At 37.2% G+C, this 12,382-nt stretch overlaps 1 protein-coding gene across 8 annotated transcripts in view; it reads right to left on the reverse strand.

Annotated features, from left to right (window-relative positions):
* Positions 1-11,390, reverse strand: part of STXBP5 (syntaxin binding protein 5) — a gene marked incomplete at its 5' end in the record, with an annotated part of 166,216 nt that extends 154,826 nt beyond the window's left edge. For all 8 annotated transcript variants that reach the window (XM_082474485.1, XM_082474484.1, XM_082474482.1 and 5 more), the window contains 2 exons: positions 9,925-10,022; positions 11,235-11,390. In XM_082474485.1, the coding sequence (XP_082330611.1) occupies positions 9,925-10,022; positions 11,235-11,390 (254 nt within the window). The remainder of the gene's footprint in view (positions 1-9,924; positions 10,023-11,234) is intronic.
* Positions 11,391-12,382: the final 992 nt, after the last annotated feature.

The raw sequence follows: 12,382 nt of genomic DNA on the forward strand, positions 1-12,382 counted from the left end.
CAAAAGACAAAAAGGAAAAAATACACAAAAGGAAAGCAATTTGGCAGAAAGTACTGCAATAGTTGATGCCACTAGATTTATAGTCACTTTTGGCAGAGTACTGCTGTGAAAAAGCAGAGGTGCTGCTATTACAAGAAAAGATTATGTACTTTCAAGAAAGGATAGGATTAATCACTCTTCTACAGACAACCTCACCAGGAAAAGCTTCAGAAGTTCCAGACAGCCCTTATTGAAATGGAAACACAACCAAAAACCATAAAACAAAACATTATTTAACAATAATTACCATATAATTTCTAAGTCTAAATTATTTTGCAATTAACATCATGTGTTTAGCAAACCCTAATTTCCAAACGAAGACTGTACTAAAACCAAAAGTATTAGCTATTGTTTTTAGTTAAAAACCTTTGTATTCACTCCCAGTTTAAGGGAATGTTACTCTAGATCAATGCTCATTTTTAAATCATAGCACCAGTAAATATAAAGAAATATGCTCAGCACGTCATCATTTCATTTGTCTTATATAACAACTTCCAAAAGGATTAACACCAGTTGGAGAAATGAAACTAAGTAGAAATTAGTCTTATTTACTGAATAAAATTAATATTTACTGCTAATGAAAAACGATGTAAACAGTGAGCAACTATAAAAATTTTTCATGGCGGATATAATGTTTTCAATTTGTCCCATGTATGTTCATTCCAAGAAGGGACATGCAACATATCTGACTCCTAAAGAAGGTAACCATGCACCTAAATTTGCTTCTAAGAGCTTTATGAGTTTTTTTTGTTATTGTTGTTAATACATTTTTTCAGGTTATTTTCTCCCACAGTGTAAATGATTTATTTTTAATCAAAATTTGCAGACATCTAAGAAATCACAATATTTTAATAAAGTGTTTACATTCATTTTTATTTTTAAAAGTATCTAAATGTTTCTATATAGCTCTATATAATATTAATGAAAATATTAGGAAAAAGCTACAAATGCCAATATATTTTAAATTAAAATTAGGAAGTAAAGGGCTCAAACAAGCTGAATACTTCAATAACAGAACTGAACACTGAACTGTCCCCAAACAATGCCTGATAAGTCATCTTATCATACTAATTATAATTCACCAGAAAAATAATGCATCTTTCATAGGATCAAAAAATACTTATGAAAATAATTTAACTTGGTATATAGCAGTACCATATATCATTGATTCTTTAAAATAGTTTTCTATTTATGACTAAAAGATTAAACTGATATGCAAGTGTAATTTATGAAACTTAACTATAAAAATGTCAGTAGTAATTCCTTCCTGAGCATTCCTCTCCAATTTAAAAGCAAGGAAGCCTAATAAACTAAAGCAGGGATGGCAAACTTCAGCTTGTGGGCTGAATCCAGTCCACTGCCTGATTTTATAAATAAAGTTATATTGAAATATCTACACTCCTTCCTTCACATATTGTCTATGGCTGCTTTTGTGCTACATTGGCAGCGTTGAGTAGCTGGGTCAGAGACAATAAAGCCAAAATATTTACTATCTAGCACTTTACAGAAAGTTTGCAGATTCCTGAATTACAGATTTAGACCTTCATTACTTCATTTGTATGCACACACACACTCATCTTTTATATGATCTTTAGTAGAGAAGATCTTAAGCTAATCATTTAAGAATCTGTATGTTCTTTCTGTTTTGATTTTATAATTGTATATTGACCACTGTCCAATTTCTGGCCTCTTTATAAGGCAGAGGATACTGCTTGATTCTGATTTGCACTACTTTGGATTCTACTGCATCTTCTCATATGCTGTAACATTTCTGACAGTTTATTTTAAAATAAAAATACCTCAATATTATAGCTATAATTTCCAAAAGGACTAATTTTAGCCATTTAATGACTATGTGATATTATGTATAAAGGATGGTAATGTAGAAATTTAGATTTTAAACGCTGAATTAAGAAAAAGATTGCTACATGGGTGGAAAAAGGGATGGAATTAAAACCAAAAATACATCACAAAGAGAAAGGCACTGGGCTTTAAAGGATTACTTTAACAGGGAAAAATGTATTCTAGACCAGGAGCCCCCAACACATTAGGGTTCCTGTTAGGAACCAGGCCACAAGGCAGGAGGTGAGTGGCAGGCGAGCCAGCGAAGCTTCATCTGCAGCTCCCCACTGCTCCCCGTCGCTCGCACTACCGCCTGAACCATCCCCCCTCCCCCATCCGTGGAAAAACTGTCTTCCATGAAACCGGTCCCTGGTGCCAAAAAGGTTGGGGACCGCTGTTCTAGACTTAAGGAATCACTAAACACATGGCCCATTGTGGAACACTGAGTAGTAAGGAATAAACTGTCAACGATTCTTTCCCCTTCCCCTCCTTCCACCCAAGCCCAAAAATAAAAACAAAAGTTACACATAAAACAGAGCTAGTATCCAAAATTTCTTTAAAATGAAATACAAAAGAATGAGAGATTAAAGCAATTGGGATTGCTAAATCTGCAAGTAGATGACTGTTACTTAAATTTTTCAAAAATGTTAAAAATTGTAATAATATATGGAAGACAACTAACTTGTCTCTCTTCTTTGGTGTTGCAAATAAATATTAGAAATAGGTTTAAATTAAAGTACAAGACCTATTATATAGAAGCCTGAACATCTTCATAGGAAGAAGTTTGAGTAATTAAATCCGAAGGTACTATTGATATTTTCTCCTTAGAATGATTTACATCACATGTGACTAAGGGAAGGGAGATGTATCAAATACCTTTTGGTAGTCTTTTATGATTATAGTTTATGAACTCTTAGTTTATTTTACAAAAATCAAGTCAACAGTCACTTTGTTTTGCTTCCTAGGAAGTTTTATAGTACTATATTATGTTTAATAAAAGGCATTCAAATATAAAAGGTATATATAGTAAAACATCCTTTTCTCTTTGTCATTCTGCTATATTCTTAAACAGACATCTGTTTAGTTCAAACCAAAGACATTTCATTAATCTGCAATCCCAAGATACTGAATACCTTCTGATGATGATAATGCACCAAATCAGGACAGGATATTCTCATTTAAGCATTATCAGTCAGAATGCTGACACTCTTGATTATAAATTTCCTTCTTGTAAATAAGGTGTCACTTCCAATGCATGAAGTTAAAGTCAAAAAGAGACAACCAAAGTTTATCTTTTATTTAGTGATAATCACCCTTATAGTCCACTTATTTACATGTACATTGCTAGTTATTACTTTTCCAACTTACTATACAATTACTCAAATTACAGGCTAGCAAGTCAATGAAATTAGTCTCTATTAAATTTCTTACATAAAAATTAATAAAATCATATGATTAGGAACCCAGTATTATTTTTAAGCACTCATTTTAATTTACATCCTGACCATCAACACCCAATAAAGGAAAGTAAACTTTGTTAATAATATTTAAAAATGGCCCAAGTTTCCTATGTCATTAATGAGGCCTTACCGATTAAACAAAGGAAAAGCAACAACCCACAATCCTAGTATGCAATGTGAGCTGCTGTTTCATCAACGAAAAAAGTGTATCTCACATGCTTTTTCCTGCTCCCTTCTGTAAATAAAAGTTTACAACTGTGCATCTGCTCACTTATTATGAATGCAGGCGATGGCTACAAAGTAAAGGGACCCACAATGGGATTGAGTCCAACACTTCACCCTCTTTAACAGATACTCAGAACAACCAATCAGAAGACAACTCTAGACAGAGATGGTCCAGAGCATTCCCAAATCCTCCACAGAAAAAAATTCAAGATCCTAGAGCCGGAAGGACTCTTAGAAATCACAGATCCCAATTTCCTCATTTTACAGAAAAGGAAACTAAAGCCTAGAGATTTTAGTTGGCTTATCCAAAATTAGTCTGAAGACTAGAACACAAGCTTTTAATAAGGTAATTCTTCCAACATTCCTTTACCTTTTTCTGTCAGGATGACAAAGTCAAGTTATATTTTTAAAAGCAAATTATACTAAAAAACAAACGGAAAACAAAGAGAATACCTAGCAGAAATAAAAACCCATCTTACTTAAAGCAAAAAGGCTTACCAAGCACAGGCTTGATTCCCCAGTAATTAACATATCCCTTTTCAATCCCATTCAGATTCTATCATACCTTGTTTCCCTCCACAGGAAATTCATTGCAAAATAACTGCTTCCAGGCAGACACCTTTTCTGGTAGTTTCTAAAGTAAATGTGCCTATTCTCCTTGCTGCAGTAATCCACGCTGAGAATCACAACCTATAGCTGACACAGTACTCATTCTTCCTTTTATACAAAGTCCTCTTCAGTGAGGAGCTAAGATTGAGAAGTAAAAGTATTTCGAAGTCCTTGTTTCTCCTCTACGGCTAGAATTTCAAATGACTAGAATTCTTCTATGAACAAAAAGGATGGCGGGGTAGAAGAGTAACAAAAATTTGGCTAAATTCTAGCTGAACTGTTTCACTTTTAACTACTCTGAACAAAAATCTATTTCCAAATCTTTTTTCCAGTTTTGTTAATTACAATAAAATAAAATTAATAAGCAGCAAGTCAAACATTGCAATGCTAGCTATCTTATAGTACAAAGCCATTAAACAATCATTTATCACCTACTATGTGAAACAAACTTTCACAATCATTTATCACCTACTATGTGAAACAAACTTTCACGTATTATCTTATCACATCTAAATAGCGATCCTGGAAACTTGTGGTTGAAAAGAACACAACCATTTTAAAGAAGACAAAAACAGTACTTTAAGACCTTTTCCTTCGAAGACTGACTACATCAGCTACAAAAATAATGAAATTAAGGCCTTCCTACACAGAGCCTGGCAGCTAGTTGCTTCTCAGCAAATATTTGCTGAAATAAATGAAAGAACTGAACATGAAAACCATAGAAAAACTCTCATATTTATAATAATACCATATTGAATAGTCACCAAAACAGTCCTTGCATGGTCCTAAAAACATACACATTATTGCATTTAATCCTGACACTCACTTCACGAGCTAGTTGGGTTATTATTTCTACTTAACTGGTGAAGAACTAGGACAAAGTGTAGTGGTTCTCAACCAGGAGCACCTGGAAGTGTGTGAGGGCATGTGGGTTACCACACTAACAGCAGAGGTAACCCTGGCATTTAATAAGTGGGAGCCAGGGATATTAAATAGCCTGCAATGTGCTGGACAAACCCACAGAATTATCCAGCCCCACATACTAGCACTACTGAGAGACACTGACCAAGGATAAATGGACAAAGCCAAACAGCTAACAGTGACTTTAAATTATTTCGATTCAATAACAAAATCCAGGAAATCACGGAGGACCAACCCAAAGGAAATCAAATGTAAAAGCGTATCAAATTCTCAAGCTAGAATCAGTCTAGGCTACCTTCTCGAAATGGCAATAGGATAAAAGTAAAAGATTACATAATTCCAAACTCCACATTACTCTGCCACCTTCTTTACCAAGTTTTCCATTTCTTTCTTGTAATTGCCTCAGTGCTGTATTCGAAAACTTTATCATCACCTTTAGTTGCTCCCTCTAAGATTTGATACAAAGAAGTCATCAAGTCCTTCTCCAGTTCCCATTCTACTACCCCTGCTTTGGATCCACTTTACTACCCATATGGATTTAGTTACATATTAAGGTTCCCTTGGTTCTATTCTTTTCATCCATGACACCACTGCACTATTAATCATCCTAAAAATCACAAGGTCTTCCTGAGAGCATATCTCCTTATATAGCTACAATGATTCCTTACTGAATGACACCCAGATAACTCAGGCTAACACTCAAGGTTTTCCACCTACTGGTTCCTTACTTCTCCCTCCAACTCAATTAGGATCACAATTCCAAGCAGTCTCTAGTATTCCTCTAAACTACCATGATCCCTTTTCTCTACTTTTGCCCACACTGTTAGCCTAGAATAATTTTCCGACTCCTCCTTCCCTGCCATTCTCAAGCCTCATCTACTAATGTGCAGAAGTGTCATTAAACGCAATAAACTTCCCTGTAATTTGACTTTGTGTTATGTCAGTAGACCCTAAATAACTCTTGTTTCAATTATGTTTATCTAGTTCTAGTCCTTGAACATAAGAATCATATTTTCATTTCTTTTGCATACTCATCTAGAACAATACATAGCTACTTAGAATCACAAAGTTGTTTCTCGAAGAAATCATCTAATACAGCACCTTCATTTTAAAAGTAAGAAAAAACTAACTCAAGGACACATAATTCTTTAGTGGCAAGATACAAACAAGAAATAAGGCCACAATTCATAATCGAATGTTAACAAGTGCTTGTTAAATGAACTCCAACGTACAGAAATCATTTTGTAAGCCTGAATTCAGCAAAATTACACTGCAATTTAAAAGACAAGCCCATGCCTTATCAAAGCAGAGACTGCCTACTATATTTTCCACAAGTCAGGAAGACAATAAATGAGATCCTTTGATCATTTTGATACTTAAAAACTCAATTTTTTACAAAAATTAAGTAAATTTGAAAGTCCATTTTTTGGCATAGTCCTTGAATCACTCATACATAAAACAACCTTGTTGTGTTTAGACAAAAATACCTTAAAAATAAGATCAGGGTAGCCCACAGTTACAACAGACTATGAAGCAATTCGAAATTATACTAGCAAACCAGGAGTCCAGATAAGGACAACAGCAGAATTACTAGAAATGTCCTCATTCTTCAGTTAGAACCTTTTTTCTCCCCTTTACTTATTCCATAAGGGGGTAGATGATTACTTTATCTCAATAGTTTTGATGCTTAGATTACTCAGAGGAACCAAACTGTACCTATTTCTACATGGCAAAAGGAGGAGAATTAAGATAATTAAATCATTACTGTACAACTTGGCATATAAAATTATGCTTTCCTGCTTCCCATCAGTAAGTTCATTCCAACCTCATATTCACTCCAGAAGCCAAAAAGGTTGAACATAAAGCATGTTTATAATGACATCAGCCATTTGCTATACGTTAAATGCAGCAAATACATTAAATTTATCTTGTTTCATCATTTGTTAGATACTGTTTAAGGATTCAGATTTTCACAATTCTTGTCTACAAACATTAGATATCAGATGTAAATTCTTCATCATTTTTTTTCTAACCTCAAAATAGATAACTTAGTATAGTCCTCCAACATTTAGGAAGACATTCTATTAGTTAAATTAGGCATGCAATTCACATTCTAATAACCCAGTCCCACTTTTGAAAACCTCCTACTCTGCTCCACAGTTAGATGAAAGAAGACTTTATTTACAAGTTTGTTTCTGCTCTGAAGACATCTTTTAGAACAAATGTATTACAGACTACAAGAGTCTAATATGAGCAGAAAATGAAGAGAAGGACTATAAGAAGCCAAACGCAACAGTGAAAAATATAAAAGAACTAGGGCAAGAGAAGAGACTTACAATAAGTCTGCACATTAAACCAATATGGAGCTTTGAAATAAACTACAGTTGTCTAGCTTTCAAAACAAAGAACAGAAAAATTAACAAATTTTAAGCCACATATGTGGAAATTATATAAAAATAAAAAGATCTTAGTCTTTTTATTTTAGATAAATAAAAAGATATTTATTTTACTTTAAAATAAAAAAAGATTTCTATTTTACTTTAGATTTTCTACAAATCAAAGCCATAAGAAAGCTCATAAGCTTATCTCCTACTTAAACCTAACAGAAGGAATGACTAGTGGTATTACTGGTAGGCAAACCAATTTATCACTCTGGAATGTTCATATAAATCTCGTAAAAAAGGTAAAGTAAAAATATATTTGGTAAACTGCTTTCCTAACTTCACTGTAAATACAGTAAGAGAGGTTCTAAAAAAAATTTAGAGTGTAACTGTAAATTACAGGTTCACTTTTCATACAGTATTTAACTATAAAAAATGTATAAAAGCAAAAGACATATAAGTGATGATTTTATACACTTGATCCTTGCTTTCATTTGACAGCATTAGGCCTTAACATTTTAACTTCTCCCTTTGTGTAATTTGCTAATTCCTCAAATGCAGTAGGGGTAAAAAGTCTTGTCTAAGAAAAATATTTGATTTTATAAAATCAGCCTTGCTTGCAGTACTCATGATTATATTAAGCTATAAAAGGAGCAGACTGGCTGTTAAGAGAAAAAAGTTATGTACCATAAGAAAACTGAGACCACACTGGGTCTCAACTGGGAAAACAGTAAAAATTGAACCCACTTAAAAGAAAACCAAAATAATCTAAAAATAACTGATTTAATTCAACTTTTTTTTTTTTTTTCCCTTTTAGTCCAGAGGTGATACTCTTTTGCTGCGAACAAAAAAAATCTGTTTTTCATTCTAAACAGTCCATCTGGATCCAATACCACACTACGTCACTACACGGGGTTTTGCTGAACACTTAGTACCCACACTACCGAAATTAATTTTATTCCCATCTTCACAAGACTAAAACAGGAGCCCTAAACTAGAAGGTATTGATCACTGGATACCGGAATAAAAATATCTATACAATTGAAGTAAAAAATATTTTAGTGTCAACTACCTAGATATTTGGGTAAGAACTATTTAGATATACTGTCTTAGAAATTCAGATTCAGATCTAGCCTGGTCAGATTTTACCATTTTTACAGGTATGAGTGCACTACTGGTATTTACTATGAATGACAGACTTCACTTAGTAACACAATTCAGTGAAAACTTTTATAAGCATTTTGAACATAGCACACTGATCACAAATAAAATATCCTGATACCACATATAGCACTACTTTGAAATGAAGATTTTAAAAGATTATAAAAAAGGGTAAGACACATGTTTAACTCAAATGCAGGCTCCCCTCCTCCTTCTCAGGAGCCAGATAAATCTAACACGTGGGGAGTAAAGTTTCCTGCTCCTCCGTGTTTCTTATCATCTAGTGTTTTTTTCTATTTATTACCAACATGTTACTTCAATAATATGTAGGAAGCAGATATCCTAATGATGGATGAACAAAGCATTTTCTTTTTAAAATCTTATGTTTAAGTTTAAAAATAAGGGCATTTAGGTTAATATGGGTAAATATCATAGTAAAAGTAAACACAATTTTATTTCAAGTTAAATAGTTTGAGAGGAATTGTGAAGTATTCTCCATTGTTCAGACTGAAAAAATTATCTTGAAGAATGAGTAGGTATTTGGAAAAAAATGCTATGACAAAACAATTATAGTTCATGCATAACCAAGAAAAATAATTCTCTATACTAATACTTAAGAGTACAGCTAACTTAACAGTATTTACATATACATAACAAACGTAGACCATGAAAGGGAAAACGTATCAAGACAGTACACTTCTCCATCTGCATTATACTAAGAAAATGCTCTAAAACTTCTAGAAATAGCAATACTTCATAACTATTTATATAAAACTTGTATTTGTTTTCTAATGATTTTTCTAGATGGACAAGTCAGAAACAAATTCAAATTCAACCTCTAATTCATTAGAATAATAAACAGTCATAATTTCAACATCTACCATGCACAATATTTTTAAAAAAGCAAATAAAATGTGCCTTGTGCTATTGTCTTTAAACCTCACCCTCAACATAGTCCGTTCAACAGACCACTAGTATAAGCAGATATATTTCCCCTTAGAAACTTCTACTTCCTTGCAAAGACAGTAATTATTATAGCAAAACTTTAGAACTCTATGTGGATACGTGTTTAGCTACTATAAATTGAGCTGAGAAACATCACAGCAACATACAACCTGCGTGCAAGTATAATCACGGGGAAAGACACAACCACACGATTTCACATAATACCTGATCATACCATTTCTTCGGCATTAAACAGGAAAAGCAACTAATCAGCAATACAGAAGGACTGGGGAGAATACAGTAAAAGTTAAAAAATAAAATAAAATTAAATGAAAGGATACAGCCTTAAAGCACCAGTCTGAGTTCCCACTGCCAGGATCTTCTGTACGGGATCAAAGGCCAGGGCTGAGGGTTGATAGGGAAATCCATGGCGAACAGTCTAGGGATGGGCAAGTGACATCACAGCAACCAAGGCAGAAAGCAAAGTTTTAAAACAGAAAAGTCAATAGAGGCATTAGACCTAGAAGCAATCATAATTGATGCAAAACACATGTACAGGCACTGCTATTAAAAAAAAAACTATGAAGTCTACATCAAACAAAAACCTATGCACATAGAATCTGAAACCAAAAACAAACAAAAAAACTATCCCAGTGTTACATCTTAATTTCTGCTTTTCCATCATAGTGGTAGTCTTTAGAAAAAAAATTTAATATTCTATTATGTCTGAGAACAAATTACTGAAGTTTGCAGTGGTCAAAAATTCTGTATATTCATTTAAAAATGCAATTCATGCTTTTTTTCAAGTGTGATAACTTCATCATTACTTTATTTGGATGCTAAATACAAGTAATTCTAAGGAAATGCTGTCATAATTACTTTAATTAAGGATGCAGTAAAGCAATTAGCAAACATCTATCTCATCGTTTTGCAACTGTAACAGAATGAAAATAAACACAGCATATATATTTTGCATTTTGCTATTAAATCCTTAATAATTTTGGGACACTGGGGCAAAAAAGTATGTACACACTTTTAAGAAACTGACTTATGAATGCCTGGTATTAATACCAACACAAGTTTGTATTTCTCATTGAGCAGCTGGTGAATTAATTCGCTGCATCATTCTTTCTGAATTACAGACCGCTATGGCAACTGTCGTGCCATTAATAGGCAAAAATCACAGCTCTAACTTTTTCACCAAACACAATGATAGAAAGACCCTATGATTTCATATTTTAAGCCTCCTACCACATTTTAAGGGAAAAGTGATGAGCAAATATCTAGTTGAACACGTTTGGCTTTTTGATAAACAATATTCATTAGACACTGTTCCCAAAGGAAACTTGGAAGTCAGTGAATTATGTATTAAAATGCTTGAATATAAAAGCCATAAGATTAAGCATACGAATTAAAGGTCAGTATAATATATTAGAAGCAACCTTGAAATGATTGCTGCACGTGAAAATCAACGAAAAGGAGTAAGATGATGTCAATCTCCAAAATAGCCCACCAAGCAAAGTGTGCTAGAGGAGCGAGACCATTATTCGACGTATGATAATTATTGGCGCTCTATCCCTCGACTCGGGTGTAAAGCCTGAGTTGCCCCTTAAACGACCCCAATTAGCGCCGGGCTGCGCGCTCCGTTCACCTTGCACAGCTGAAAGTGCTCGGACTGGAGCGTTTCCTGGATCTCGGGCTCCCGGTTCCCAGGCGGGTGCTGCTGCTGCAGCTGCTGCTGCTGCGCGGCCGAAGACGAGCCGGCGGTCAGGCCGTCCAGCACCTTCCTGATGTTGAATTTCCTCATGGTCTCGGCGGGGTCCCCCGCAGCCCGGGAGGGGAGGTAAGGGGCGTCCCCAGGCGGGGGGGAACCAGCCCGGGCCGAGGGCAGCTTCGAACGAGGACGCGGAGGAGTGGGACAGAGTGTGAGTGTGAGGGGAAGGAGGTAGCTGGGGAGAAGCAAAAGATAATCCGAACAGGATATACTGCGACGAGAGAGCCGCGGCCGCCAGAACCCCGGGCGGCGACCCCTCTTCCTCCGAGGCCGCCGCTGCTCGCCGCGGCTGCTGTGGCGCCGCTTCAGCCGCCGCCGCCGCCGCCGACTCGCTCCGCGGCCCGGCGGCACAGCAGTGGCGGCGGCGCCCCGAGCCCGCTCCGCCCAGCCTCACCTGGCGGCGGGCTGACTCTGCGCCGCGCCGCCGCCCCGGCTCGCCCTCGCCGCCGCCGAGTCCATGGCCCGCGGCCCCGCCGCCCACCCGGGCCCCGCAGTTCCTCGGCGCTTCCTCCCGCTCCTGCTTCTCCTCCTCCCGGGGGTCGCCGGCTCTCCGTCCGCCGCCGCCGCCGCTCGGCCTCCCTGCCGCTCAGCGCCGCTGCCCGCCGGCCGTCGCACGCAGGGCGCCCGGGGTGGGTCCCCGCGCTCTCCGCCTCGCTCCTCCGAGGCTGGCTCAGCCCGCCCTCGCTCCTTCAGAGCCCCGGCTGCCCTCCTCAGGCTCCGCCGCCGCCCGCGCTCCCGCCCGGCCGCTCCCTCTCGCCTGACAGGGCGCCTCGGCACACGGCACCAACGCCCGCTCAGAGGAGCAGCGGCAGCCGCGGTTACAGCCCCGGCCGCGGCGGTGGCGGCAGCTGGGCCTCGGCGGAGCTGGGCTGCTGAGCATGCGCACCGCTCGTACCCACCCCCTCCTCCGCCACCGGAGTGGAGCTGGGGCTTAAATTATCCTCTGCGAAAATCCCAGACCGTGGCTAAATTTCTCCCATCTCAATCGCCTTGCCAGAGGATGCAGCTGCTTTTCCTGCAGCTGG

The sequence above is a fragment of the Balaenoptera physalus genome (genome assembly GCF_965194825.1).
Source record: "Balaenoptera physalus genome assembly, chromosome: 9".
Classification (NCBI taxonomy): Eukaryota; Metazoa; Chordata; class Mammalia; order Artiodactyla; family Balaenopteridae; genus Balaenoptera; species Balaenoptera physalus.